We start from the raw sequence: 25,207 nt of genomic DNA on the forward strand, positions 1-25,207 counted from the left end.
AAACAAGTGTATTAATACCAGCAGTTGTAAACTGGCCTTCCAAAATGCTGTCTGCATGGCCTGCGGATTAGTTCTGGTCACATCCAAATGTGTGCATTTTTAAAATACTCAGTGCCCAGCTCATTTCTATTTTGCTGGATCAAAGACCAATCATGAAATAGAATCACTTAAATTGTGTGATTGTTAACCAGAAGCCGCCTTGTAGGGTGTCAAAAAAAAAAAAACACTTGAAACAGCAATAATCCTTGAAACTTTATGATGCTACAAGTGATGTTTTCTCTCTTGAACGACAGAAACATAAATCTTTCAGTGGTCTCAGTTGGTTGTTTCTAAATTAAGTTCCATTACATTAAGCTCAAAACACAGTTAAATACAAATATTCTCTTCACGTTGCATTCCTGAGAAGTATTCCAAAAATAAATACAAATATAAATACTGTATAATCTTTACAAACGCTACAACTGCTACAGTACTGGACGAATAGCACCTTTCTGAGGTGAAATGAAAGTGTTTTTTGCAGCAGTGAGCAATGACTCCCCTCATTATCGGCATTGGAAGATGAAGGACAGTGGAGCCATCTTCAGGCTGAGCTGCACTGCTGGAATCTAAAACAGGAACTGTGCTCCTGTTGCTGAGTCTAACAATACGAGTCACAAGTAAAACAGGCGAAGTGGTCGGCTTTCTGTAAACATATTCACATCAGCAATGAGCCCTTGTCAAAACAAAGAGAGAACAGGAAACATTTTCTTCCAAAAAATAAGAGTAACAAGTGGCAACTGCTGAGAGGATTACTGTGGAGCTTGTGCACAGTTCAGTTTTTGGAAATTTGTCAAAAAAAAACTTTAAAAAAAAAATGATTACAAAGGTGTGCTTCTCCCCCTCTGCTTTACTATGCTGGGTGAAGAGGGATGACGAATTTACATCCAAACGGCGAGTGGTAACTGATTCCAACTTCTTGGAAGACCAGCTTGGGAATGCCAATATCGCACAGGTAGAGGCGGCTCTCGCTCTCCGCTAAAGGCAGAGGAAGTCCGAGAGACAGGGCCCACTTCGCCTCCACAGCCTGAGGCCCATCGTTGGCCGGGGGATCAATGCTTAGGACTGGAGCCCGGTTCCTGTTGGCCCAGTCGGCAGCGGACTGGTACCAGGACTGTTCTCTCATCAGTGGGTTCTCGTGGCTGTCCAGACAGTGGATGACCAAATCGACCGGACTCGAAGGGAGTTCTGAGACAAAAAAAAGGATACGATTTTTACTTCAGTTAACTAACATTACAAGCTGCAAAGTTTCCTAATTATAAGTCAGCTTTTAAGAACAAAATGAATTTCATTCAGGTGAGACTCCACTAGAGGGCGACCTTTATCTGTGTTTATCAAAGGAGATGGATGACGTAATGTCAGTCCAGAGAAAGTCATGCAGACTTTTAGACAGTCAGAACCTTTGATTCTGAATAACTGAAGCAGAGAGGACTAGAAACACAGATTATTTCACCTTTGATGCTGGACACCTGCAGGCCACTTGTTCTGCTGTAAAGGCTGACCTCGCTGGTGACCGACTCCTGCATTTTGACAAAGTTTGGCAGGAACACGATAACCTCGACTTCATGGTTGGCTAGATGTCGCCCGCAACTGACTCCTTGGGCTCCTTGAATGTGGGGGCCGCACAGAAGGACAACCGTTGGCCTCTGGTGGACGTTTTTGGGGGTCAGTCTAGAGTTAAAAGAAAAATGAATGAATTAGATTTCTAAGAATCCCTAAATCAGAAGCAGATACCTGTTGGCATAAAGTGGCCTTTTTTTCACAATGATCAATGGTTCTGAATATTTTTTTCTCTAAAATACTTTTAAAAAAATGTCTTTAATAACACTTCATTTAGATATGTAACAAAATTATGTGTTTTTTAATTGAATTAGTTCATTTTAAATGACAACATTTTAATAAATAGGTAAAGTAACCTACTTTATAAATGAATGCTGACATTATTTTGATTGCAAACAGCACTCTCCCACTGAATTTTATTATAGCGTATTCAAAAACTAACCTCAAACTTTGCAAAAATAAAAAAAAAACAAAGAAGTTTAATGTTCGCATCTGTTGTAGGTAGACGACTAAATAAAGTTAATCATTATGGATTTTCCCTAATACCTGTTATTCAGCTTAAAGACTTTTATAAAGCTGCTGCAGCTGTCCGATTTACAGAAACAAATAAGAGAAACTGTAATAAAAATAAAAAAATAAAATGGAAAGGAAGCCGGAAAAAAAATACAATTACATCAGAGACGACGCAAAATCATCAGGACAGAAAAGATGCTTTGAAAAAAGAAAATACACATCAGTATTTGAGTAACTGTTTAAAAATAGATGCAAAAAAAGACTAGGGTGAGGTAATTCAAGCAAAAGACAGCAGGGTTACAAAAAGCTAAAAAGTTAGCGTGACTTCTCTTGAGCATGATGATGAAACTTTTATTTGTCAGAGACACTTTGAGTGATAAGGTCATTTTTATCATTTTTTCATAAGAGAAGTAACACAGAATGAAAAGTTATAAAACATCTATCGGTATTCAAGTTCTTCTGCCGTTATTTAATAATATCTGGCCTATTTGTAAGACGTTTGCAAAAGGTGGTGTGCTAAAACAGTTAAAGGTGAAGTGCTGTGTAACAGTGCAGCAGCAGACAAAACAAAAACATTAAATTAAAGTGAATCCCATTTAACATGAGGAAAAAGAAAAAAACTGCAGTTTATTGCAACCGTTTTAAATGTTTTCCTCTAAATCTGATCTTTCCTCACCAAAAGCAGAATTAGCAAAAAAAAAATCTAGTCAAGGACTAAAGATGGCCAAAAAAAATCCAACGATTATGCGAGAAAATAAATGACGTTTATAAACAATGTTCCTCGAGAAGAGATTAGCTGGGATTAGCATATTTCCACGTCTGCAGAGCTAAACAGTCTAAAACTACTTAAGGAATCTGGAGCAATTTCTGGAATCGCGTTGTGTGTCTGTGTTGTTAAAAAAATTCCAAATCTTTACATACTAACACATCATTTCTACAATATCCTAAGTGGATATATATTTCTAGAGTAAACTTTTCTTGAGCAATGTGTTACGGATAAATAAACTGTTTTTTATACTTCAGAGGTGTCAGCATTAGTACAGAGACAAACTCAGAGTGGTGGTACCACAATTTCCTGCACTTATAATAGTAAATTTAAGGAGAAAATCATGTAGAATGCTTAAAAAAGATTTGTTTACTTCCCATATCTAATAAAGTTATGAGAAGAATATCAAAATCCTTCAACTAAGACAGAAACTACCATTTTAAAGAGTTCTTAAATATGTGAAAACAATGTGTTTATTCACTTATTTTAGTACACGCCGTTGCTTCATGACATTTGCTAACAATAATCTTTTGTCATTGGTGTTTCTCACCTGTTTGGTCCTCCCAGCAGTGACAAAGCCATCTGACTGGAACAAACACCAATGGTCTCCAGCCTGCGCTCTACCGTCAGACCCCAACGCTCTGCCGTCACAAGCAGACGCTTATGAAGCTCATAGGGAATGCTGGGAACGACCAGGCCCGAGTCTGAAAGAGCAAAACGTACAGCGATGATGGGAAGGCTCTGCTGGACTTTATTCACCACATCTAACAGAGCACTGTAGCTTAGTGGAAAGAAAATCAAATCTAAATCCTGATTATGAATATTTTCAATTACATTGCCATATTTCAAGTCATATAAACCTCTCTTTTCAGTAAATGTGCTGAAATGTGAAGAGATGAGGAGTTATAAATATGCTGCAAAAGAAATTAAAAAAGAAAATCCAGATAATCCAACCAATCACCTGAGAATTATGAATCTTATTCTTAAAATGTACTGCTGTTAAGAGAAATTTTAATCTATTTTGATCTGAATACATTTTTGTTCATTTTGAGCATTTTGGTTTATATTAATGCGCCTTGAAAACTGTAACTAAGGAAAAAAAATAAAATATAACATGAAACCTAGAGAGCTGGATTAACATAATCTTCATTAATGATGTATAAATTCCCAATATGTAAATGACTCAGATTCAAATGGATGTGAAAAAGTTTAGTATAATGTTTCTTTGTAAATTCTGAAAATCATTAACAAATTGACAAAGAAATTTAATAAAAATGAAAAATGTGTTTAACATGCTTCAGAAAGGAAAATACAGAAGCAAAAATCTAGTCTTTTTTCTGAAAACTGTTATTATATTTTATATTTGTGGAAAAAAATATATTTAAAAATAGTCAGATTAGATGGCACAAATATCTCACCCAAACCCTTCTTTATGCCTAAAAAAGGCTGGCTTTGTCTCATTTTCATTCTGGAAGTTTCTCATTACTTTCTAGGGCAACAACGGTAAGATCGCAGCTTTTAAAAAACCCTAGAAACACAAGGCACTACAGGTGAGACGCCCTCTCTCTGTGGCCTTGAGCTCACACGCACGTGTCCTCTGATCGATTCCCAACCGTTTGATGTGTAACAGGGCTGGACCCCCCCACACTGACTGCGGTCTCAGTCAAAACACACCGCAGGATAAACATCATCCACATATGAACACCTGTGCGTGTCAACTAAGAGCTTGTGGTGAGAGGTTGAGAAGTAGCTGACGGAGAAAACATGCAAAGCGTGTCAGAACTGAACTGAAATGTACTAACAGAACTTTTTGAGTACAACTTGCAGTTTGTTGATAAATATTTGTAATCAGAGTTACTAATTCTTATAGTTGTGATTTATTTACATATAATACAATATAGATTAAAACACATTTTAAAAGTGTCTGACCAATGTCTATCCTACAACTCCTTTTGGAGTTATCTTATAGATATTAAGTGAGGAGTTGTTTATTACCATAGATTTGAAGCCTCGTAACAAGCCAAACACAAAAGACAATCTTTACATTAAATAACTCACTGATATTGTAAAGGATACCCATATTTCTTTGAGCTAATTGAAAAAATTTGGTGTCTGAGTCTGACCGTTTAACACATTCTCACTCCCAACTCCTCATATCTGGACGTATGGTTAGGACCCCCTCCATGTACTTTTTTGATGTTTTGGGTGTCCACAACTCATTGTTTTTTGACTTGCTGGCTGTTCTCATTAAATCAGGGGTCCCTGACCTCGTAAATCAGGGGTCGTAAACTGGTACCGGTCCAAGGACCACTTGGTACTAGGCCAGACAGGGAAAAAAATACACTATTCAGGTATTCAGGGGTCCCCAACCCTTGGGGACCCGTTATTTAAAACAAATAGCCAGCACGTCAAAAAATGGCGAGTTGGGGACACCAAAAACGTCACAAAATGACGCGGAGGGGGCCGAGCCATATGTCCATATATGATAAGTTGGGGAGTGAGAATGCGTAGGACCAATAACTATTCACAAGGTTTAATTCAACATCGCACCACTCTCCATACAGCTATTCTACACCAAACTGGTTCATCCATGTCATAAACCCTCTTTGTGAACTGTGCAGTGACATCATCCCAAAACTGTTCCAGCAAAGTTGAGAGCATTGAATCACCTTAATTTTCTTGGTCTGCTTTAGTTTTCATTCTGTGAGCTATGGAGCTGCCCAGTCAAAGAAACCCATTCCCCTAAACACCCTACACTGGTTTTAGCCCTCGTGCTCTCTTATGGGATGCAGAGTACATTGATGTGTGATCCATCCCATGATAAAGGTGGACAAAGATGGACAGGATTTTATGTCTCCCACGGACACCAGTGAAGATAAAAAATCCTTGGAAAAAAGAGTTTGGCGCGCTGTCTTGTGGGGTCCAGATGACCACACCTTTAAAGTAAACATGCCTAGGATAGCACAAGGGTTAAGCAAATCTAAAGATCTTATGTAGTTTGGAGATCTGCAGTCATCACCTCTGTGCCTCAGCATCCACTGATTCACTCTGTCGGTTACAAACATTTCCAACCTTGTGGTAACACCAAAGACAGTTAACTATGTCATATTTATGGGGATATTATAAGGCTGGGCTTGTTGCAAAGGTGACCTATCACAGGACCATACTGGAATTCACTGATGTCGTGAAAAAGTCCTCAGTCTGGTGATTTTTTTTATAACTGTGTCCATGGAAGTGATTTGATGACCACCAAATTAATCTATTTGTATGTGAGTGAGTACTTCTGGCATTATACCATAATTGTCTCTCTTTATTAGAAATTATACAACCATTGTAAAACTAACAATATTAAACAGTTATTTTCTTGCATTTTGCTTCTATTGAAATAGATGCCTTCTAAGCAGCAACCGAGTTGTCTCAATACTATGAAGTATCTAAAGATTAATATTTTCATTACAAAATTCTGGTACCCAAAGGGATTGTTTTGTCAATGTCAGCGGGCTAATAAACAAGGTAAGTTTAAGTCAAGCAATGCTCAGCAGCAAGAGGCCCCAAATACACTAAGAAAACTTCAACTTTATTAAAACTGTAAGGAGTGTTGTGCTCCTATTGGTTTAGAAAACAACCCTATAAATGATTTAACACTTTGACAAAAATGAAAGAAAAGTTTGTAAGGTAATGTGTTATATCACCTTGTTAAAAGAATTTCATAAAAACAGAATGGACGAAGATATAGTTCAAAAACCAGTACAGACATTGGTGTTTTGCTATTGTTATCAATGGGTTAATACTTGCAATATATGTTACCAGATAGAATTTAGGCATAAATATGAATAAATCTTAAATAAATAGTTAATCTTTGCTGATCTGTTCTGAACAAAACCAATGTATTTCTACATATCTTCGCACTTTTAGGGAAACAATTTAAATATCTCCTTTATTTAGCAAGACTGGCTGTCAAGAAGGTATTGGATTTTTATTAATCATTTAATAACATTTTGTGACCGTGTGAACTGATATGGAAAATTTTCAACAGTATAATAACATTTGGCAGTCCATAACTCACAGCATATTAGCAGGGCAATGAAAGCCAAGCTCAAAGGGGGGTTGCTTTGATAAATAAAGCTGCTGGGACTGAGTCAAATCTCTAATGGCCTCATACAGACATCCGACCTGCTGAATGAGAATTTGGCAGCCTCGACGGGTGTCCTCAAATTCACACCTCTCTTGACAAGAAAGCCAGCTGCACTGATGCATGCATAATGCATTGTGTACACCCTTAATCCAAACACGCAATGTGGTCGCAGGCCCTCACTCAGCCTAGCAAAAGGGCACACACACCATGCTAACTAGATAATGACACGTTAGCAGAGACTGGGGCTAAACCCAGCTAGATTTATAGCTCATCGTTCCACCCCTACCACAATGCACATTGATGTCATGCAAAGACTGCTAATGACTGAAAAAATAGTAAAGTGTTGGAACGTGTATCAATCTTCGAGCAAGTGATAAGCACAGGAACTGATTGCTGTCATGCAAAGAGTGTGGAGCTCAGAGGAAATGCGAGTTGCACCTGCATGCACCGGCGGCTTTAAAGCACTCCGCCTAGCGTGCTACTGATGGTGTCGAAAACAAAACTGGTCCCACAGCGCACTTCTGGGCCGCGGCTTTTTTCATCGCCCGGGCGACAGGGAGCACAAGCAGCATTGTAGTGAGCCGAAGTTGAAGCGGGTGTTAAAGCTGAAAACTATATACGTTTCAGCATTCACAAATATTTTCAGCTTTTTATTTTTTTACTGTTTTAATAAAACAAATAGGCAGTTGTATGGTTGAAAACCAATGAATAATTTGAAAAAATTTTCACTGTGTTTTTATGATTCTGCACAACTGTATGAAAATCAGCTCATTCTTAAAGTTGATTTAATTCATTTGAAATAAAATAAAGTCCATTAACACTCTTGTTTAACAACTCCAAAAGCTACAATTTGCATTCTGGACAAACCATTTCTATTTTACCTGCCTGAAAGTGTGCTGCAGCCTGGATTAGCTGTGCAGCAGTTTCGCCCAAAAAAATAGATAATAGCAAAACTAAACTTACTCAGACTTTACAATAAACAATGGCCCATAGAAAAAATAAAAGCAAATCCCCATGACAGTGAACTATGTCAACCATACCTACAACTGGGCAATGTTTTTCTTTCTGTATTCTCAAGTTGTTGATTTGTCAGTTTACTGGCAAAGATTCTAGGTTAAGAGCACTGCGGTTTGTTCCTGTTTCAGAGGTGCTGTTTATGTAAGGTTGTACGGCGGCATGCTAATTACAGGATGCAGCGGATGGGGATTACGATGACAGCCCTGGGAAGCAGTTCTGACTGCATGGTAAGAATAGAGGCCGCACTGAGCAAATGTCGGTTTATTTAAATTCCAGTCGACAAATGTATTATTTTCTCTGTTTGATCGCAGTGACAACATAGCTTGTGCCAGGAAAAGTAAGGAAAACTTTACAAACTTTCAAAATCTCACCGATTCTGATTTGCTGAGAGAATGATGTAATCGTAGAACGTTAAAACGTTTTGCAAGACTAATAAACAAAAGAGGAAGTGGAAAAAAAAAGTTAAGAAGAAAGTGTGAAAGCTGAAGAGCAATAAAAAAAAGGAAAATTATTTTGAAAAAATGTTTTCTTAAACACACTTTATGTAAATAATTGATCTTTAAGATATCTTATGAGAAATGTTAGCCCAATTTTTTCTGCACAAGACCTAAATGTCGTCAGGCTGTTGGTGAAACGTGTTTTTGCCACTCATTGTTTAATGACAATTAAGCTCAGGGATTTAATTTCCTACTTGCATCAACTTGCAGGCAATTTCTAAACTCAACACATTTGATATTCCTACTGAAGGCATTTCATTAACCAAAATAATAAAAGCAGTGTTTGATTCCTTGTTTTTAAAGAGCCACTCTAATCAAAACTGTGTTTTGGTAATTTTAACATATTCTAGTGGATTTTTTCTGATGATGGAGGGCATATTTTAAGAAAATTAAGCTCAAAATCGAATTTCTGAGTATTTATTTATTCAAATTTCTCTGAATCAGTAGCAGATGGAAAAAAGCAGTTGGAAAAATAGCGTATTTGTGACAGAAAATACGCTGGGCAGGCCACGATCTCCCTGCTCGACTTCTTTCTGATGCATCCACTTTTAGCTGACTGGATCCATGTACATCTTTGTTTTCCTCATCCCAGCTGGAATCTGGCTTAAAATTGTACGGCTGGATAGCTCCAATATTGATTTTAAACAGAGAGCTCTCAGTAACTCAGCAAGGAAGAATGAGCGTAAGGGTGAGCGCGATTTCCCGCCTACAACTCAGAAGCAAATTTCTAATGAACCAATGTCACTCAGCAAACACCAAGTCCTAGAAAACGAAACGAAAATGGCACAAACATAATTAAAAAGACCACTAAGAATGCTGAAAATAGATCAAAAGATGATCGGAGTGGGACTTAAAAGTCCATGGAGATCGGTTAATTTTCTTTAAACTACTCACAAAAGCAATTCTTTTGCTGGTATGGGTTTAAAACTGTTATATATGACTAATTATTACTCATGGATGCTCTGTACTATGATCACCAGGAAGGTTGGCAGGACAATTTCTGATATAACAGTCAGCCACACACCAGTGACCTGGTACAAACACCATGCCACCTAACTTGCACCTTGAACTCTATCACCAATGTTTCTACTGAATTGAGTAATCCTTCTTCTGCATTAACTAGTTATGTAACACTTTCAAAGTTTGTTAATTTAAGAAAATGACTGGGGCATCATATCTATTAGCTTAACCGAGGGGGTGTTGGAAGTCACTTTTGATAAACAATAACTAAGGGTACATAATAGCAGTCATCCAAAGGTCATACCTAGACTCAAGAAAACTCAAGCGACGTAGCATTTAATATAATAAACGCATTATAAATAAACACTGCAGCACATTCCTTGCAGCAGAGAGGGCATAGGCTCCAAAGAATCTTGACATATTTTGCTATTAGACAAGAGCTGGAACTGTACTTGCCATTTGAGCTTGTGAAAACAGTGATATTACATAACCCGTTTTTTCAGCTCCGGCCAGAAGTACACGGTGAAAAAAACCCTCTCTGTCCAAAGCAAACTTTGCGATTACACAGTCAGCACGTTCACTGATAACGTTTCCTAGAGATGGACTTCATCTTTTTTTTTTTTTAGCGTAAAGGAACTTTAAAATAGTGGAAGGAATGCAATGTATTAAAAAGCAGATTTGATGGTTCAAATAACAGAGGGAAACCAAAACCATCTAATTTCTTGGGTGTTTTGGCTAGATAACATTATCCCTAAATGTGGGTAGTTGAAAAGAATCTATGTTTCAGTGCTTTTACTTTTAAAACTAGACTTTTCTTACCTGTACAGTACTCCTTTCCCCCATGCTGAGGCACCTTAATCTGTCTGTATATGACAGGCTTCCTCTCCAGAATATTCTCATCATGGCGGTAGGATTGGGGCTTCTGTTCAGTCTGGGTGCTGTGATGCTGTGCCTTGTGGCCTTTGATCCCGTCGATCTTGGAGAAAACAGCCGCTTTGTCAAATAGAGCCAGGTTTGCCTCAAAGTCGAAGTCGGTGTCCAGGCCTTCATCGGTCCCTTCGCCGAAGCATTCATCATCCTTTGACCTCACAGAGCCTCCAGCAAATCCGTTCCGAACGCCACTTCTCCTTTGCGTGCCATGAGTCGCCCCTCTGCTGTTTGATGAACCTGTTGGTGCTAGAGAAACACAAAATTGACTTCTACAAACTGATTTTAGGCTTCTTTTGAACAAAAACTTACATTAAAAAGTAATGCTCACATCATCCAATCTAAAATCCCATATCACCACTATGTCTTTAAATTATATTTTGAAGTGATAAAATCTCAATTAAAGTCTCAAACCATCAGTGTTTGCTTCTGAGGCAAGTCACCATCATCAACAGTCATCTTCGCCATGCAGAACTTGATGTCCGTTCTTTTCATTGTACCATTTACATTTATTGGCTTTTCTCAATATGGGTCATAAAAAATTGGCTCATCATAGTTAAGAGCGTTCACATGATGTGCCCCGTTGAAATCAATATTTAGTTCACGTTTGAAAGAGAAACAAACTTTTAATAATCAATCACTCCAAACGGCCCTGAAAGTAAAATCTAACGAGTTTAATCATAAACTTATTGAAAAGAAACTAGTCAGTGATAACTGAACTGGGGTTAATTTTTTAAATCAATCAAATGAATATTCTTTTAAAAAACAGAATATCAAGTTATAAAATCTATGGATTGATTATGCATTACCTTTCTTACAGGTAAAAAACATTTTAATTTTACTAATCCAACTTTGTTCACTTTAAATCACAGTTATTTGCAAGCTGCTTTGCATACCCAAACAAAGCCGTTTGAGGAATGAAAAAATGAAAATGTATGTAAAAAATGTGTTATTGTTGCTCACATGTCCTGGATAGTTAGGATCAGTCTGCGTCGTTTTTATCTGAGATTGATCGGACATTCGCGGAGAAATCAAACATGCGTCTGTGCGAGCCACAGTGCAGTTGTAGGAGCATTCGTAATGACAAAGTTAAGTGTGATGTTATGTTAGCCCCTGGCATCCCTCAAACTGAGGCTAATGTCACACATTTTTGAAAATTATAGTTCATTTCTGCCCTCTATTATTTCAGACTTTTTTTAAGATGCTACTGTCATTTTTAACAGTCATTGGGGGAATAATAAAACAGAGCTAGCAATGACCAAATGACCAGCAGTCGATAAAGTTTACATACATGGCGCAAACACAAAAACAAAATGAACCAAGAACAAAAAAGAAGAAAGAGAAAAACTGGAAAAACCTGGCCTTCAACTACAACCATCCGCAGCTCTCACGCTAAACAGAAGTCTAGAGGCCCGGTCGCACGCTACCGTCACCGTGACAGCTAATGCACTTGGGCCTCTGTCACGCAAGTTACTGAGACTCACCTGAGCCAATTCAAAACGTAAACAAAACAAGCACGTATTTACAACCAGCAGCTTCAAGATTAGGATTTCTAACAAATGCCCTTCAAATAATTATCAACTCATCCCTTTGCTTTGAAACAAAGAAAAACAGACTCATTGTGGGTATGAGCTTAAACGCGATCAATTACATGAAGCAAGCAAGGAATCGGTGAGACTGGTTCAACATGTCGCAGAAAAAGTGACAGGGTAGTATATTCACCTGTGTGAACAAGGATAGAGGTTTTTCTGAGGCGTCTTTATTTACAAGGAAGTTGTGTCATGCTATGAATCAAAAATCGGAATGAACTGGGCAGAGCTCCAAGTCAAACAGGCTAATTAATAACAGGCACTGTAGACACACTGTGAGCTGCACTGATTTAACTTCAAACAAACTTGTCGCCACAAATCACAAATGTGTGTGAAGGCAAGAACTGAACAATAAAGACAAATAGTGATATTAGTTCTGAATAAAACTGCAACCGGAGCAGAGTAAGAAGTGGAATGACACAAAGCTGTGGATGATGGAGGAGGACGGAGACAGCGATTTCTGCAAGCTTGCCGAATCAAAACTAACCAGAGAAAACTATTGAACAGTTTTTGGTTTGTGAGAACATGAACTGATTAACATGATGGAGTATTATGGCCACCAAAAAGGTAATATTATGAGATTAAAGTTGTACATTAATAAGGAAAAAAAATCTTAAATTTACAAATTTAGATCCCTTAAATTCAAGAGATTAGGACTATAAAAAAGGAATATTACGAGATTAAAGTTGAAGTGAACATGCAGTCCTGCATGTGATGTTAAGCTGCAGACCGGCTTCTCTCAATTTAGTCAAACTGGGTTGGATTTGAACAGGTAAGCTGAATGTTTACTGACACTCCTTTGTATCATTATGGTTTATTAATGTTTTATTTATTGATGGGTGGCTTAACTGTAGTGCAAGTTGTTGGATCTATCAATATCCATGCACTTCCAGTCCTTTTTCCTCCAAGCCTGTGTGATGCTTCAGTCTGAGAAAGCCCAGTTTTTCTGCATATTCTTTTCAATGTTCTAATGGTAATAAATAAATTGGTTTTGAGTCACCGAAAGGTTCAGAATTGCTTTGTTTTTGAAAAATATTCATAAATAAAGCTTCACAAAATGCTCCTTGTCGATCATCTTCGAGCACAGCTCTGAGACAATTTTGGCATTTTTTCTTTTTAATTTATTACTTTTTTCTCATAAATTTGTCTTTTTTTCCCCGTGAAATTACATTTTTTAAAGACAATTTTACAACATTCAAAGTCATAAATTTACAACTTTAAACACCTAAATGTATAAGAAAAAATGTCATAAATTTAGCTTACGACGTTTAAAGTTGTAAATATATGACTTAATTCTTCTAATTTAACAGTAATAACTTTTTTCTCCAAAAATTAAAACTGTAAAGTCCTAACTTAAAAAAAACTTTTTATGTTTGTCAACTGTCCCTAATACTCTAGTAGATTCGAAACCAAAGATGATATCATTGCTTGATGAAGTACACCATAGCAAGAAAAAAAAAAAAAGTGTAGCGTAGTTAGAGATGAAGCTCAAATGTGAAACAGAAGTTTGTGGAGTCGTGTTAAAAGTAAGCCCTAGATTTTGCAGCTAAAGGGTTCATATTTTCTGAGATGGGGATTTAAAATTTAAGTCTTTTAAAAATCTAGTCTGGATATAATATAACTTCATCACGCAGCCAAGTTGCAGTCTAGTTATGGGAATGCTTTTTATAAGTGCACTGTCTGCAGCTACTCATCCAAAATGCCAGTTTATGCCCGTCAGATGGAATTTGCTTGTGCTTCGATGGGCCCATGCATGATCCACTAAAGCGGTCGGTTGATAAACTCCCATTCTGCTCTCCCAGAAAGATCAATGGCTGATATTCTGAAACCATTCCTGGAATCCGTGATCTTGTATAAGCAACAGCTCACCCCACTTTCCCTTCTTTGTGGCCGGGGGCTTCTTGGGAGCATGGCGTTGCGTGTGAAAGGGCCGGCCCAGCCCAAGTCGCCCAGCACTTTGGCCCCATGCAATTTGGGCATTAGATCCCTGGCCACTGGCCTGAGAGCTAAAGATTAAAATACAAACTCAAAAGGTAAACACTGCCTCCACAATTGATATCACTTTGGCCTTCCGAGCACGCTGGGACAACACGGCTTCCTGTCGGGGAGGGGGGTGTCAGTTTCCTGTTCTGGCCAGGAACGAGTGAAGGCAAGACGGCGGAGGGAGAGGACAGAAGGGCACGGAGGCACGGAAAGCAGGCTTACATAGCCGTCTCTTTAGGGGCAGATCCAGAGAGGGAGGGGAATGTTTATTGATCTTAGTCACACACATATTGTAAAGAGGAACTTTGGTGCTGGAGCTTAGCACGCTATGGGAATCTTACGTAGGGGAAGAGTGTGGAGTCCGCTTTTAGTCGCTATAAATTAAATTGATGACCTAAAAGTGAACAATAGCAAAGTTCATACAAATAGTTAAAAAGTCAGAAGAATAACGGAACTAAACATTAAAAGATACATATTATTGTTCCAAAACACCAAAACAGAGGGTAAATTTTAAAGCAGACTGTAGAACTTTACTCAGAGTGCATTAACCAATTCTGTGACCTCTGGCACTTCTATTGTTCAGTTATCCTGAATGTGAAAGTGGACTGACTTTACCTTATTCCCGCAGAGACCACAAAGCTGTCCATGCGAGCTTCCTGCTGACTGGATGCAGACTGCAGGAAATGCTTTTTTTAAACTTATCTAATCAGGAAGCCTGAGCCACAGAATAGGAATTTTTGAAGCCTCGTGCACAACTCGGAATAGAAAATGAAAACACGTACAGAAATTTAGCATGCACAAAGTCATTACAATTGTGTTTAAATTCATTATTTAAAGACCCACTTCAATGAAAATTGTGTTTTTTGGTGTTTTTAACGTGTTTTTATAGCATTTCTCTCATGACGGAACGACATAAATAAAACAACTTAAGATTAAAACTCTGTTTCAGAGTATTTCTTTATTCAAATTGTGATGGATCAGGAGCAGATGGCTTGAAAAAGCTTAGGTTTGTGACCACTGTTCCCTCTAAGCTGCGCACGTGCGCAATTGCGCACTGCTCCCACGCCCATTGCGCACAGCAAATCTATTCTGCGCAGTGCGCACAACATAAAATTTATTCTAAACTTTAAATAAAATTATCATATAAGACATGCATTCTGTGTCACTTTAAATGTAATTCCGAGATTTCAGACAGTTGAAATATAGACGTGAATACAGAGTGAACCCTCATTGTTGCTAATGGTGGTCGAAGGAGCGCTCAGTGAGTTTCTGTGTTTGCTCAGACGCACAAAAAATTAGAGGGAACATTGTTTGTGACACAACAAATGAGCCCAAGTCTTCCCTCCTCCTTACAATTCTAAATCATCCACTTGCAGACAAATTGATCTATGAACATCTTTATTTTCCTCATCTGAGCTGCCATCTGGCTCAGAACTGTGCATCTGGACAGCTCCGATATTGCTCGCTGTTCTTTTGCAACGCTAATGTTAGCTTGAGGTTGTGAGGAGCTGTAAGCTAGAGGGAAAGAGTGTAAAGAAAAGCATGCTGGGATATCAACATAGCACCAACAGTCCCGCCGACAACTCAGAGGTGAATTTCTAATAATTTCCTGCCACTCTTCAGAAAATGTCTTAAAAAACAAAATAGAATGCTTTTTGATTTTGGCTAAAATATGCAAAATCATAATTAAAAGAGCACCGGGAATGCTTAAAAAATCTATAAAAAGATGATCAGAAAACTTCAGAAAAAACAAAATCAAATATTTGCTCCAAAAATACCAAAACTAAAAAATTCTAACAGCTTGCAAATAAAAAAATGGCCGCAAACTATGACATAAATACTGTAAAATTCAGGACAAGACGAGTGAATGCCAATATGTGAACAATTAAATGCCTCATTGTTGCTGAGCAGTAGCACAAAGTTCCTTGCACTGCACTGTCTAAGCAGCAATATAAACAATAACACAAGAAGTTTCACAATGGTTGAATGTTTTGACTAGGCCACTCTGTTGGACTGCATTCCTGTTATTTGTCATTCATTTATTTGGACTAGTGGAGGAGATGTTAGAATATATGGAAACACTTAAAGCAAATCCTCTCATTGTCCTAACTGGAAGATAAATATGGAAGATAATAAAATAAATTCCCAAAAAAGAAGCAAAAATGATTTAAGTTAAATCTTTTGATGAGAACAATGTTTATCCTTGGATAACAAGTTTTTTTTTATCCTTTAGATGCCTTTTTAAATATTAACATCCTCCAAAGAAGTTAATGTTTTATCATTTTAATTTACTGATAAGAGAACATGTGCACTAATCTCTCAGAAATGTTATGTCATTTTATAAAATTCAAATATCAAGAAAAAAATATTAACATGACCTATTACTATTATTGTCTTTGAAGAAGCTGAGTCATCCAGGTTGTGTTATCGCAGAATTCTGTTCCTTAGAGCAACTACATTTTTGAAGGATGATTGAGTAGTTTCTTCATCAAAAATCTTCAAGATCATGTCTTGTAGTTCTTAAAGACCCCCTCCATCATCTTTTGATCTGTTTTAAAAGCTTTTCCAGGGGTCTTTTAATTAGGATTTTGCAGTTTTTAATCAAAACCCAAAAAATTTTATTTTTTTTGACATATTTTCTGCAGTGGCAGGAGTTCATCAGAAATTTGCTCCAAAGTTGTGAGCACGACAATTAGGCCCAATCTGAATTCTTCCCTTCTCCCTACATTTAGCACTCCAAACAGAGAGTTATTCAGGCATCACTGTCGCTCGATGACGTCACCAGTAGTTGCTGGTCAGCTAGCATCAGCGCAGAGCTTCCAGAGCTCGAATAAACATAAAAATAGCCGTCTGCTCCTGATTCACAATTTAAATAAATAAATACTAAGAAATGTTATTTCAATCTTAATTTTCTTAATATATGTCATCAGAAAAATGCCACAGGAAAATGTTAAAAACACCAAAAATGCAATTTTCATCAGAGTTGGTCTTTAAGAACTGGAGAAATTACTTGAATGAGCAACAAAATATCATCTAGAATCCCAGTTGCTCTCAAGAAGAGAATCCTGCATTCTGTACGTAATAATCTCCCCCAAAAAATATGGTTGTATAATAATTTCCTACCTTTATTGCATCTCCATCTTTATTGCTACAAATACTAATAAAACTACTTTTTTTATTACCATAATTTTCTGCATTTTCTTGTATGCCCACTATCCCTTTTTATTGCTTATAAGCAAAACAATGACTCTCTCCACAAACACACACAGGAAATTAAAACCACTAAAGATGATTCTCCATGTTTATAATCTTACTAATTTATTATAGTTCTTATCAATGGCAAGTGCATTTGTTTTATGCTTAACAGTGGTGCATCAAGCTTTTATCTGGCAGTTTAAAAAAGAGACACAACTCTTTTGGTTTAACTTAATCTGGTCCTTATCAACAAACATTATTTGTGTGAAAATAAAACACAGCATCTTCTTTAACTCACCTCTCCGTAGGATAGTGATCGGAGCTGTGCTGGAACGAGAATTCTCATTTGTTGAATTAGTCGCTTTGTTGCTCTGCGTGGGATGACCGGCTGAAATGGTTTGTGGAGCGCATCCCTGCTCAGCGCTGGTCTTGTTGACTGTATTCTGGATATCTAAGAACTTCAATTCCTTGATATCCATGGCACTACAAAAACAGGAGAAAACTACATTCACCAACAGAGATCATTAACTTGGTTACTTTTCATCACAAAGCTCTCTCCCGTTATTTCAAAGGCCTCATAAGTGTATGCAAGTTACTGATCGCTTCATTTTTTTGATAAAAAAAAAAGTCAACTCAATTTAAACCATAGATGAATATTCAATCAAATACTTTCCCTAACCAAAAAGTTACAGATAAAAGTGATTTACACATTAAAGATCAACATTAAAATACAGTCATTAATTAAAAAGATTGATGCGAGTTGATATTTTATTGAATTAATGAGTTGAACTCATATATCCGTCTTGGATAAACAACTTCTAGTGGCCATTTGAGAAAACTAAAAACCTAATCTAAGATTACTTTCTTCACTTTATTTAATCTCTGGTAGAAATTAAAATAAGTTAAAGATTTAAAATAATATTCACAAGATTTAACACTGAATAATAAAATTTTAATCTTAATGTTAAAACATAAGGTATTGCTCCTTCCAACTTTTCCTTTGAACTGTATTTAATCTGTCCAGAATGTTTTGTTCTGCAGAAGCTAGACATGAAACACATCTACTTTTGCAAGTGTTTGAAAGGCTCAAAGATGAGATGACAAATTTACAAAAAGTTTAGATATTGAAAAAGAGTTTTTAGATTTCACAACAATAAATCATACTTAACCCAAGTTATTTTATATTGGTATCCGTAAGTCTTCTCCATTACTAAACCAAAAGCTCAAGACATTTTCAACTGATTTCAATGTTTATTTTCCAGTCAATTTGAGGTCAAATATCTCAATTAAGCTTGATATATAATTTTTCCTTCTTTTGTTTTTTTAAATTGATTGTTTGAAATAAACAAAATGCAATAAACCACTTCCAAGTATTGTCTAATGAAAATGAATGTGTTCATTTCATCTGCCATGCAACCCATCTTTGCTCATTACTAGATGTGTAATTATGAATGAATCAATTTCTGTTCCTATGATCCAAAAAGATTGATCGGTCTGAGTCAAGTTGTTAATAGTATCCAATCAAACTTTACCATTAAGAATTGTTTCAAACTAAAATTACATGATATTGAAAAATACCATTACAATTGAGATAATAATATAACATAAAAAACGATCAAGTGCAATCACAGTGGACAACACCTGTGTGATGGAAGCAAAAAATGATCAAGCCGTCAATACAGTCCAAAATGTGGAAAAATGTTTACATTTTGCAAAGACATGTGGCCATAACATGATGTTCTAATAATGTTCTGTTTGTATTATTTTGATGTGGAAAAACAACAGTGGGCTAACCTTTATGAAACTAAAATGTGAATGGATTTGCAATTAATTCTAGTTTACTTGATTTCCTTTTCACACACAATTTACACTTGATTATATTGCAAGGAATCTGGAAAATTTCCCCTGCACTGTTCAGTACCAGGTATTTATCTCTGAGTCACAGTGGTTGAAATTTTGGCTAAAGAAGTTTTGGATTGATTTTGTGAATCCAATCGAATTAGATCATTCAAAAGCAACCAAGATCAACTATGAATCGTATCAGAAACCACAAATGATAATATCAGTTAAATTGTTAAAATTAAATGTTACAAGTATAACATTTATTAGTGAGTGTTGCTTTATATTCGACTATTTTTTCCTCACATCTAAATGATCAAATGCAAATGTACACAGTCTTAACATCTCAAACCATGATAATCATAAAAATGGTCGAAACCATTTAAAAGCAGACATAAATGAAAGTGTAGCAGCATTGCTGTTGTTTCTTGCCTAAATGTGACCTCAGGAACGGGACACCTCACTCCATTACGGTAGGGCTGTTTGAGTGAGATGGTCTGACTGGCATGGTCAACAGATGACACCTCTCCTTGATATATTCCCAACATCACCCCACAGTTTATCGACACAACGCTGCCCAACCAGTCTGTGGCCATTCTGCTCGCGATATACCTGTGGTTCAACGAGACAAAGAAGAGAAACTTTAATAGGAGCTTTTATGAAAAGAAATACGTTTATTGAGCCTGAACATGTGGGTAAGAAACGTCGAAGACCGTAATGCAAATTTGCAGAAATTTAGATCGATAGAACCAGTAATTTATACAACATATTAAGGTTAGCTGGCTGATGTAATAAAAATTTGCTTCTACTGCTTTTGTTGACAAATACGTTTTGCTAGAACATTAAAGAAAATACGGACACGCTAATAAATATATTTTTTTCTACATAGTTAATCTGAAGTAGAATCGTTTAGGTGTAGATAACTGGCTATGCAACCTGTATTTAACTTTTGTTTTTAAGATAAATCACTGTGCTCTAATTTTAGCTTTCGGGCTAGCAATTAGCAACCTCAAAGCTATCTATGCTTCCACATGAAGCATAAAACGCGTCGCTATCTAAAATATTAACCAAAAAAAGATTTAAATTTGCGTCTGCAATGGATAAAATTGAGTTAGTAAGCGTTTGGTCGTTATTAAAATGGTTTACCTTCGACAGAATTGCTCACCAAAGAGTCAAAAGAAGCTAGGCCTGAAGCTTGTTGTTTGTGCTTGTTTCCGTGCGCTACGTCACTTCCTCTTTCCCCCACGTGCTCAGTTTGTTTTGTTTTTAGGGGAGGGGGGCGTGTAGTTGTACTCATTTGAACAACTTTATTTTTATTACAGCAGTTTCCTTTATTTCTGTTGTTAAAAAATATAATAAAAAAACTCTACAAGTGATACAATAGACATAAGTTTATTTAATAGCCCTTTAAAACAAACAACTATCATCTAAAATGCCCTGTTGAATCATTTTTTGGTACAGAAAAGTATTTCAAAGCAAGGTATAACAAGTACATTTCCACATATCATAAAAAATATTTCATTTAAAATAGAGATCTTGACATATGCAAAAAAAAATCACATTTTGGGTTAAAAATGTAGCTTCAGTGTTGATATCTACAACATAATATAAGAAAAACTAGCTTACACATCTAATATCTGTTTACTTCAGAGTCTTTACAGACAAATGGCCAATAGGCTAAAGAGCTGTTAATAGCAATTTGTTTTACATAAAAAGATGTTTTGTCCTCAAACTGAACAAGCTTTTATGTGCGTTGTTCTGTTTGTTTTTGAGACCTATTTGCAATATGAACAGCATTTCCCCTTTTGGGTGCATTCAAAGCATTGGTTATAAGCAAGAATGTTGATTGACCCAATACAAACCAGGGATTGACACATTCCTAGACACTTCTTACTAGTTTCATTGAGCAAAAAGTTTTTGATTTTTTTTGCTTCAATAGCTATAATGCCGTTGAATCAGACACAGATTAGGATGACTTTTTCCTAAAATGTCACAGTCAACATGTTTTAACTTCAAATTTATAAATGCTGCATTATGAGCAACTTCAATGTCCATCCCTTGGCCGCAGTGATGCTCTAACGTGGCAGCGCTTGTGCTTCATTGTGAGCCCGTACTCTGGCGTCAAGTCCATCGGCTCTCCTGGCACCTCTTCAAAGCTCAATCTTTGAATCATGATTGCCAAAAAGAGGAAGACTTCATTTCGGGCAATGACCTCCCCAATGCAGCGCCGCTTTCCCAGACCAAAGGTAACCACTTTCTCTCCTTCAAGCCGGTTGACCTCAGTTCCATCTTCATTCAGGAAACGATCTGGGTTAAAGGATGATGGATCCTGCCACAGTTTCCTGAGAAATGCAGATAAAAGAATGTAAATAACCAAAAATATATTTATATGTGTTGTACCGTTGCGTTTTTTGTCCAGCACCAAAATCCATTACTTAAGCAATTAATTAATCAGTGAAGATTTTTTTTTTTTTTAAATCCACTTACGGGTCATGGTTTATCTGCCACTGGTTGATGAAGACACATGTGTCTTTAGGGATATAGTAACCATTCAGAGATGTGTCCCTTGTTGTACTAAAATGTCAAAAGAGTCAGACAACAATTAAAAAAAATAAAGACGTGCATTTTTTACTTTGTTTAATGTTGATGGAATAAAACTCACCAGTGTGGGATTGTGAATGGAAGAAATGAGGAATGGCGAAAGATCTCCAAAATAAAAGCCTCCAGGAGAGGTAGTTTGTTTCTATCAGACAGGGTAGGATTTCGGTTCAGGCCGATGTTTTCCTCTGAAAAAGAGATAAGAAATTGAACACTGGATCCTGATGATTACATAGAAAGTTGGAATTTAACATCCCCACATTTAATGGCCGAGAATTACCTCTTTTTGCACAAATTTGATTCATTTTAACTGCTGTTTTGTATGTTTTTACTTTCTATTGTATATGATAAAAAGTTGCACTTACTGATTTCTTCAAAAAGCCTCTTTTCTATGTCAGGGTGGGCCACCAAGTACCCCACTGACCAAGACAGAGCAGTAGAGATTGTGTCGAAACCTTTAAAAAAAAAAAAAAAAAAAAAAAAACAGTGAGCAGGCTGTAGTTCCCAAAAAATATCTTCACTTATCAAACAATGACTCAACATAAATTCAACATACCTGCTCCAAAGAGATCATTGACAATGCCGACAACTTTTTCATCTGACATCTGGATGTTGGAGTTTTCATCCAGTTTTCTGTCCTCACAGTGATCAATAAGGGAGTCTGTAATGTCGCGGATGTTGTCCTGGGAGAAAAAAATTAGGAAATCTTAATATTGTTCCAGTGCACACATATCTTAAGATTCCACAAAGAATTGAAGGATTTTTTAAATAAATAATAAAGTTGGCAGTACCTTATTATAAGTGGCATAGTGCTCGCTGACGATCTTCTGAACAAAGTTGTTGAAGCGGTTATTGATGTCAACAAACTTTTTCATTGTTTTGTTGGGCAGATACTGCAGGGCGGGGATGAAGTCAGCTGGGTTGCCGCTGCCTGTCACTTGGACAAAATCTTCACTGAGGTTTACCAGGCCAACCAGCTCCTGGTCATGGTGGTCATAGCGCCGTCCGAAGCACATGCCACAGATAACATTGGCCACAGACACAACAATGTATCGATAGGGGTCAAATTTGCCTTCTGTCTCCATTACTTTTTTAATTTCTCTAATCAGGTGCTCTGTCTCTTTGCAGATGTGTTCCTCCAGCATGCATGAGTATTCTGCATTGCTGCCCTCTAGGCTTGAGAAAGAGCGCAATGCACTGTAGGCCAACTTTCTGCGGGCCCGCCAAACTCCTGCTTGATCTGTGCTGAAAGCCAGGCTCTTGCCGTCATTGATGAACTGGAAGCTATACAAGTCAGGCCTGCCAGAAAAGTCGTCTCCTTGTTTGATGAGAGCCTGTCGAACGGTTTCATTGCCACTTAGAACGACGACGGGACGCATGCCAATCTGGATTTGGAAGACGTCTCCAAACCGCTTGCTCATTTCAGTGAGGCTCAGGTAGGGTTTGCTGCCCAGCTCCAACAGATTCCCAATGATGGGCAGTGGTGTGGGACCCGGCAGCTGACGAAGGCCCCCAGGGATCCCTTTGTTAAAATGCTTGAGGATCAGAAAGACCACACACACTGTCGCCAAGGCAATCAAACCCTCAAGCACTGACAGAGGACCGATGAATGGCAGTATCATTAATGCCATGATGACAGCTTTTTTTTTGCTTGAATGATTAACCTAAAAAATACAAACACAGGAGAATTAAATCACTGACGTGATAACAGAACAGCTCTATCTGCAAAGCCCACATATCCTTACAAATTCAAACTTTAAAAACTCCCTACTTGATCTAAAATCAGAGAAGTATTGCTTCTGTAAAGCTTACCTCAGTTGAGAAAAGAAAGAAGAAAGCCTCAGAGGTGCTTCTCCAAAATCAAACAAAGAAGGTAAGCTGTGCTCACTTGAGTGATAGTGAGAATTACCACTCTTGATGTCTTTAAAACGGAGCGTGGACTCTAACTTTATAGAGCTCTCTGCAGCTTGATAGGCTGCAGGTTGGTGACATCACCGCCCCCTCCCTTCCTCTCTCCCTTGTGAATGAAGTGTGGAGCGGAGAAGTGCGTGCACCGGTGCGCACTATCTGATAGAACATTACGCAATCACAGTCTCGGATCTTCGGCTCTTCAACACCGCGTTTCAAAGTAAAATATTTGACTAAATGGTCGACTACGTGAAAGTTTTACTCAACTGTATGCAGTTTACATGTTGCTGCAAAATCACTTTTATTCTATGTCCAACTTTTTTTTAATTGCACGCATGCGCACGTGAGAGTATTTACTGACCCAATCAGCCTGATTCGGATACAGTTTTGAAAATATACATTTAATTCAAATAATATTTCAAATATTTCTGCACCTTCAAAAAAAAAAAGAAGTTCCGAGGTCAAACTGGAATTTTGGCACGTGCTCCTTACACGCAATGCCATACTTTTTTTGTGCGCTCCTGGAAAAAAAAGTATGGCATTGCGTGAGTTTTTTTAACTATCATTTAACCTGTGCGTGCTCCAGTGGAGTTAAAGATTGACAAGTTGCGTGAGAGCGCAGTGATCAAAGTTTCACCTCCCCTTTGAGGAGGATGCTGCTGCACGGGGAGGAGGAGAGGGACGTGAGGCAGCGCAGCAGCCACGCATGGGCAGACCTTGCTGTCGCTCCTTTCATCCTTTGATAACCACTAATCTCAGTATACACCCAACAGATTGAGATTATTGACAACCTTATATAGGGATTAGAACAATAACTATTTGTATGCTTATTTGTTGACCAAAATTCATATTTGGACTTTTTCTGACACGAAAAAGGAAAATATTTACCTAGAAGAAATAAAAAAATAAGAGAATGTGGAGTGGGATAACTACTTTGTTAAAGGTTGATTTATTCCGAAATAATTATTTTAGCTGCACCTTCTTCTTTCTTTTTTTCAGCCCAGTATATTATACACGGTATTTCAGAGTGCAAAGTCGTGGAATATGTACGCATTTTACTGAGAGTGTGTTGTTTTTTTTAGAGTTTATGGGCCTTCAAAACACATTTAGGACAAAAAATTATGACAAGACTCTGAAAAAAGCATTTTTCCTCAAAAAGTTACTAGCCTACATCAGTCAGTTTGATTCCTAAGGTAAAGCTTGCGTTCTAGCAGGTCTGACAAATATAAATATTGATTAAAAAATATGTTTTTATCTGATGCAGATTAATTAAATTTTCAATTAACAATTAGAATGCTTTTAAGTGGAATAAATATTAATATCAACATTGCCACTTGTGAGGATTGAATATGTTTTGGTTCACATTCTGTGCTTGTGAAATGCACGAATCCTTGTCAAATCCGACTATATTTTTTTAGAATCGGTTTATCCAGTGAGACTCAAATATATAAACTTGAGCGTAAAACTGATTTTAATACTTATTTTCACCTAAAAAAGAATAAAAAAAACTTTTGGAGTTGAAAACAGTGCGCATCTTCCATTAGGCGATTGAAGTTTTAATTCAGTCTGAAAAAGAAAAGTTTTGCACAACATTTCACCCATAAAAACATAATTCGAATGAAATTTAAATAAAAAATATATGTTCACCACAGTTTTTAAAGTAAAATAAAAATGTGATAACAAT

The 25,207-nt window shown here is 37.1% G+C and overlaps 2 protein-coding genes across 3 annotated transcripts; both read right to left on the minus strand.

Moving 5' to 3' along the window:
- Positions 1-239: 239 nt before the first annotated feature.
- LOC112160725 (enhancer of mRNA-decapping protein 3) lies at positions 240-20,282 on the minus strand. 2 transcript variants are annotated; one of them, XM_024295486.2, is made up of 7 exons: positions 20,183-20,282; positions 19,450-19,629; positions 17,477-17,661; positions 10,304-10,660; positions 3,426-3,579; positions 1,490-1,707; positions 240-1,224 (listed from the first exon to the last, which is right to left on the minus strand). In XM_024295486.2, exons 2-7 carry the CDS (start codon positions 19,611-19,613, stop codon positions 890-892), a joined length of 1,413 nt encoding a protein of 470 aa, XP_024151254.1. In that variant the 5' UTR covers positions 19,614-19,629; positions 20,183-20,282; the 3' UTR covers positions 240-889. The 2 variants fall into 2 exon arrangements, with proteins under 2 accessions (XP_024151254.1, XP_024151253.1); XM_024295485.2 differs by having other exon boundaries at positions 20,164-20,280.
- Positions 20,283-20,393: 111 nt separating this feature from the next.
- LOC112160724 (cytochrome P450 1A1) lies at positions 20,394-23,561 on the minus strand. Its single transcript, XM_024295484.2, has 7 exons — positions 23,428-23,561; positions 22,407-23,279; positions 22,172-22,298; positions 21,981-22,070; positions 21,680-21,803; positions 21,505-21,591; positions 20,394-21,359 (listed from the first exon to the last, which is right to left on the minus strand). The coding sequence occupies exons 2-7, from the start codon at positions 23,244-23,246 to the stop codon at positions 21,062-21,064; spliced, it is 1,566 nt and encodes a 521-aa protein (XP_024151252.1). The 5' UTR covers positions 23,247-23,279; positions 23,428-23,561; the 3' UTR covers positions 20,394-21,061.
- Between the last annotated feature and the right edge of the window lie 1,646 nt (positions 23,562-25,207).

Source organism: Oryzias melastigma, linkage group LG3 (genome assembly GCF_002922805.2).
Source record: "Oryzias melastigma strain HK-1 linkage group LG3, ASM292280v2, whole genome shotgun sequence".
Taxonomy (NCBI): Eukaryota; Metazoa; Chordata; class Actinopteri; order Beloniformes; family Adrianichthyidae; genus Oryzias; species Oryzias melastigma.